Source organism: Mus pahari, chromosome 14 (assembly GCF_900095145.1).
Source record: "Mus pahari chromosome 14, PAHARI_EIJ_v1.1, whole genome shotgun sequence".
Lineage (NCBI taxonomy): Eukaryota > Metazoa > Chordata > Mammalia > Rodentia > Muridae > Mus > Mus pahari.
In genome coordinates this window covers 68,499,528-68,505,427 of record NC_034603.1, presented here as the reverse complement: position 1 = coordinate 68,505,427, position 5,900 = coordinate 68,499,528, and the positions used below count along the sequence as shown (strand labels likewise).

Below are 5,900 nucleotides of genomic sequence, written 5' to 3'. Positions count from 1 at the left end.
CTGGAACTCACTTTGTAGACCAGGCTGGCCTTGAACTCAGAAATCTGCCTGCCTCTGCCTCCCAAGTGCTGGGATTAAAGGCATGCACCACCACCGCTGTGGAAGCTACACTCTCAATAGATTCTCAAATGCTGTCCCTAGAAAGTAGAGACTCAGTAGGCCTGGGGAAAGGTGCAGGAAAGCACTACTGAGAAATGATATACTCACTGTGGTGGGTACACCAAAATACAGAATGCACTGAGCCTGGAGATTCAGGAGTCCCAATGCCAGGGCATCTATGTCTACAAAATCCAGTAGGACACATATGCCTCAGGACACTCTCTGCATCGTTGTTTATAACAGCAAAGAACTGGACAATTACCATATGCATCTGCAATAGTGATTATATAGTTGTGGCACATCCAGCAACGTTAGGTACCATAAAAAGACTGGCAGCCGCTAAGAAGACAACTCTATTGAGAAACATTGAGAGGCAGAAGATTGCTTCAGTTTAAAACAGGTCCCGAGATATCCCTCTTCTTCTAGGTATACACACTGTCTACACACTGTCTACACACTGTCTACATGTGTCTCAGTAGATGACAGACAGGTGCTAAAGGCAAAGCCTCCACCTGATAGCAATGGCCTGGAGGAGGAGGGTGGGGGCGGGGCTCTGAGGCTTCTTGATTAGTACAAAAGTTCTAAAAGCTCTCTCTCTCTCTCTCTCTCTCTCTCTCTCTCTCTCTCTCTCTCTCTCTCCCTCTCTCCCTCTTTCTCTCCATGGAATCATGAAGTTACCGGTCACTTTTGTTTCCTCTTCCTCGCACCTGTTTTAATGCCCACGTTCCAAGTTTGCTAGGTGGTTCAGATCTGGGAATCCCTAAAATCTAAGCACTCCCAGGTCAGGCTCAAATGTCGCCTAACTACCTTCAGAAGGAGGGGCTTTAAGCATTATAAAGGGCATGGGGTGGGGAGACTCCATAGTATCTTGGCCCGGGTCTTACAGGGTAGAGGAGGAAAGCTTCTGAATTCAAAATTCCCCAAACAGAGTCCATCTCCCTAAGATTTCCCTAGCCTGCAGAAGAAGTGAAAACAGACAGGTTAGACCTCCTAACCAGGCTCTAATGAGTACCTTGCACAGCTCAGGAAACGAGTTACAGGAAGGAAATGAGAGACACACCAGCAAAGACAAGAAAAGAAATGCTGAGCTATGACAACGCCACTCCTGGAGACAACGGGGGAGACGAGAAGCAGAGCAGGAGCAGATCCGTGCTCCTCGGCCCCTGAGGTCAAGGGTCAAGGGTCCTTCCTGGAGTGTGGTCACCCTGATGCTGTTGGACTGCTCTCCAGCAAGAGACTCGGCTACGGACACAGCTGGGCAGATGTTGCGTGGGAGAGCCTCCAGATGAGGGGGTCTTGCAGTGGCGCTTAGCATGGAGGATGGAGTCACACTCAAAAGGCAACGAGGACGAACAAAGCAAGAAAAAACGATGGGAAAGAAATCAATGTTGGGCAGTGTGTTCCTCAACTTGAAAATAATTTCCCACAGCAAGATTAAAATTTCGTCTGGCATAAGCATGCGTTTCCCTTAAAGCGGTGTATGCTAACAGAACAATCCTGACCAGCGAGATTGAAAATCTCGGATGTTGGGCTGCATAGACACAGTGCATTCTAAGATTCTGGTGAAATGATGTCAAATGTCTGACATTCAAAGTGCTGTCACTGATTTGTAAGTTAGTACAGAAGAAGGGAAGGTCTAGACAGATGGCTCAGGTGGCTCTGACAGATGTGCAGCACGCAGGGCGGCTCAGGAAATCAGCTGAAGAAACAAGACCTTCTGCATCCCAGTAAGGGAAGGAGATTCAGACCTTCTCTAAAGAAGACAAGTCATGGCTGAACTCCCAAAACAAGGACCAGTATCCCTTAAAGAAGGGCTTTCAGGTACAGAGAACAAAGACATCAATGAAAGAGTCCGAGCCCCTCTTGTCTCCATGCTGAAAACCCACCCCACACACTGTCACAGGATACAGACACAAAAATGGATGAGCCCAGAAACTGCCGTCTTGGAGTAAGATGATGGGACTCGAAGAGGGCCACTTGGCTCCTGAAGATAGGATTGTACTTACACAACCAAACAGAAACTTAGTAGGCCAATGGTAAAGACGATACCTGATCTATTCCTAAGAGGCAGATGGCTCCTCTGTCATGGTCTCAGTGAGCAACAAGGCCACCCTTCTTGAGAGCACTCGTGCCACGCTCTCAACGGCATTAAAAAAAGAATTCACCTGCACTGTCTGCCACCTCTTTAAACAAACGTTTTGCTTTGTCGGAGTTAAGTGACTCACTGTTGCAGCCGGTGCTGCCTCTAGTCCCTGTTGGCTCGGGGTTGGTGTGACTGGGGCCTCCACGGGTTGCCCTTCCTGATAGTGAATGGAAGAGAAGAAGGGGGAAGAGAACGAGAGAGGGAGGGGGAGGGGGAGGGGAGACGAATGGAGGGCACATGAAAGGATGAAGATGGTCAGAAAAGGGAGAAGGAGGGTCTTGTAACTCAGCTGCTCTCCAACGGAGGGATCATCTCACAGCCATGGGACTCATGCAATAAGATCTCTTGGGTTTTCCCGGGCAATGCAGTAAGCATTATGGGATAGCCAGAAATTATATGCAGTATCGAACATTTGGCAAGCTTAACTTTGTGTGTATGTGTGTAGAGTTGGTATACACACATATGTTAAGGAAACACCTGTGTGTATATATGCTGCCTCTTAAAAGAAGAAGAAGAAAAAAAAAAATCAGTGTGCTTTAAGTCAGGTCCTTTCCCAGGTGTTTCAGTTGGTGAAAGCATCATAATCTCATTTAAAAAAATATGTCTTTGGGTCAGTCCTGTGGCTGCCCTGGCAAACCACATGAGTGAGCTCACTGTCGGCAGCTCTTCTAACCTTGATTTGGCTGATGCCGCATCTAGACGTGTGGACCCAGGGCTGGCCTCTGCTGCGGAGAGCGTGACAAAAATCACGACCAGGAAAGGTAAAAACGTAATGATTTATTCTCTCTGATCCAGGTGTCTCTGACATTGGCAGACCCGGGGGTTCATGCTCATATGTAACCCAAATCCATAACAGAATACATGCACGTGTGCACAGTTAATTACATCCTCTAAGGCGCTGCCTGGATCTTAGACGAGGAAAAAGTCTAGTAACCTTCAGCCACAGAAAGACACTCACCAAATGCTTCTTCCTCAGGTACTGATGGCGTAGGATCAGCGGCTTAAACAGCAGCATCCAAGGGACACAGAGCATTGCCACCACTATGAGGAAACACTGAATTCCTTTCTGCAAAGGAAGAGGCAATGAAGTCCACCATCAAACAGACTGTTTCCAACAGCAGCACACATTTCCCCCCAAACAATCTATTCTTATTGGTCTACAACTATTATCTGTGTTCTCTAAGTAATGAGCAGGCGCCAGGACAAACCCAGTAACTGTCCCATCAAACAGCAGTTCTAAATTATGCCCCCTTTACTCATCTAATTGTCTGAGACAGGATCTTACGATGTAGCTCACCCTGGCTTGGAATTCACTAGGTAGCCCAGGCTTGCCTAGATCTCTGTCCCCTCCCACCCCAGCCTTCTGAGTGCTCAGATTACAGGCCTGTGGCACTTGGCCCTACAAATTCTATCCTTTATAGCATGGAATCATTAATGAACACTCCAGAGCTAAGAGGTATAGGGGAGTGGTTTGACTATATGGAGCTATATAGTTCATACTATATGGTGGTACAAACTGGAAACCAGGTATTACAGAACAATGTCTCTAGGCTTTTTTCAGGTCAGAGTTACATGGGGCTCTGTGACCCTCCTCGGGGCTGACATACCTGTCCTGAGTAGAGCATTGCGTTACCAGACTCTGGGTAGGAGAAGAGGAACATGTTTATGAAGTGGATCAGGAGGCTCGGGGCATTCCTGGACGAGTGGGCGTCGTAGGCTGTCCACTTGTAAAAGATAAGGATGACCAGGTAACCAAACAACGAGGACATGAAGATTATCTCAGGAATAAAGCCAAAGTAGATGTTCAGGGGCTTCTTGAAATAGCTAGGAAGGGAAAGAGAAATGACATTAAGAGCGACAGGCCTATGGCACCGGCACTGACTGGACTGCTCGATAGGTTTGTCCACACACTGTTCCCGCAGCTCTGTCTGCATCACACTGAGGCAGCAGCCAGAGCACTGGAGACAACGGAGACTATACTTCCAAACGTCTGGGCCTCGAATGGCTCTTGGACCACCTCCACTACTCTCCATGGAAGATCTAATATATGGATTCATAATTTTGTATAAATTACACATCAAGGAAGAAAAACATGGGGTTGGAAAGATGGCTTATCAGTCAGGAGCACTTACTGCTCCTGCAGATGACCCACATGCAAGTCTCCAGCACCTACATCAGGCAGCACACCACCCTCTGTAACTCCAGCTCCAGGGGACCTGATGCCTCTGGCCTCTGTGGGCACACACACACATGTGCACATAACCACCACATACACAGAGTTCAAAATAAGAATTCACTAAATTGCTGCATCTTCCCCCCCCCCCAAAGGTCTTTTTTTTTTTTTTTTTTTGTACCTATAAACAGATCAGGAACTAATACGAAGCTTCATTTAAGACCATGAGACCATGAGGCTGGTATAATAGAGATTGCTTCTACAATATAGACTGAAGGGAGCCCTGACTTACTGATTCCTTTCCAGAGGGGTGCTACCTTTAAGCAAAGGCGTCACCTGGCTAGTGTATGATGACAGAGGGACAGAGGGACTCACATATGGTTGAAAAGGCTCAGGCTGACTCCAAACAACATGTGGATGATGCCGAGGATAACAGACATCTTCATCTTGAAGGAGTTGAGGAAGGTCAGCTTGTTGGTTGCAATGTTCCAAATCTGTGACAAGGAGGGAAAACTAGAAGGCATTACACAAAGAATTCTCAAGTGGGAAAACACTACGCATCTGCTTAAAGAATACCCTTTTTGTTGAAAATCTGAAGCAATTTATTCAAATAAAGATGATACTAAACCAGATATTTATGTGCCTATCAGCCAGCTTTAATCATTCCCATCAGCTTAATTGATTTGATTTGATTTTGTTTTTTAAGACACGGTTTCTCTGTAATAGCCCTGGCTGTCCTGGAACTCACTTGTAGACCAGGCTGGCCTGGAACTCACAGAGATCCACCTGCTTCTCAAGGGCCAGGATTAAAGGCATGCACCACCATACCCTGCTTCATTCCCATCAATTTAAAGACTCGGCCAACCTCTTTTCCACATACTTTCTCTCTACCTGCATATTACTTTGGGTCAAAGCTGAAATAGTGTTTTACTTACAAATATATCAGTATGGATCTCTAAAAGGTAAAGACATTTTTTAAGAAGTAATTTTTTTTCATGCAGAATCTTTTTTTTTTTTTTTTGGTTTTTGGAGACAGGGTTTCTCTGTGTAGCCCTGGCTGTCCTGGAACTCACTCTGTAGACAAGGCTGGCCTCCAACTCAGAAATCCGCCTGCCTCTGCCTCCCAAGTGCTGGGATTAAAGGCGTGCGCCACCACCGCTTGGCTCAGAATTATTTTTTAAGGATTTTTTTTATTTTATGTACTACTGCAACTCTCTTCAGGCACATGAGAAGAGGGCATTGCAGATGGTTGTGAGCCACCATGTGGTTGCTGGAAATTGAACTCAGGACCTCTGGAAGTGCAGTCAGTGCTTTTAACCACTAAGTCATCTCTCCAGCCAAGAATTCTTTTAAAAACATGACTACAATACAAAAAGTATTGTATCAACAGTGATTTTGTGTGTGTGTGTGTGTGTGTGTGTGTGTGTGTGTGTGTGTGAGAGAGAGAGAGAGAGAGAGAGAGAGAGAGAGAGAGAGAGAGAGAGA

General features: G+C 46.3%; 1 protein-coding gene across 8 annotated transcripts in view; it reads right to left on the bottom strand.

Annotated features, from left to right (window-relative positions):
* The window catches only part of Atp6v0a1 (ATPase H+ transporting V0 subunit a1), a 55,805-nt gene that overhangs the window by 16,112 nt on the left and 33,793 nt on the right, over positions 1-5,900 (bottom strand). For 6 of the 8 annotated variants that reach the window (XM_029546617.1, XM_021213359.2, XM_021213360.2 and 3 more), the window contains exons 15-17: positions 4,791-4,909; positions 3,850-4,066; positions 3,201-3,308 (exon numbers count right to left, since the gene is read on the bottom strand). In XM_029546617.1, the coding sequence (XP_029402477.1) occupies positions 3,201-3,308; positions 3,850-4,066; positions 4,791-4,909 (444 nt within the window). Of the gene's footprint in view, positions 1-2,064; positions 2,400-3,200; positions 3,309-3,849; positions 4,067-4,790; positions 4,910-5,900 lie in introns of those variants that run through there. The other 2 variants (XM_029546621.1, XM_029546620.1) reach the window with 2 other exon arrangements.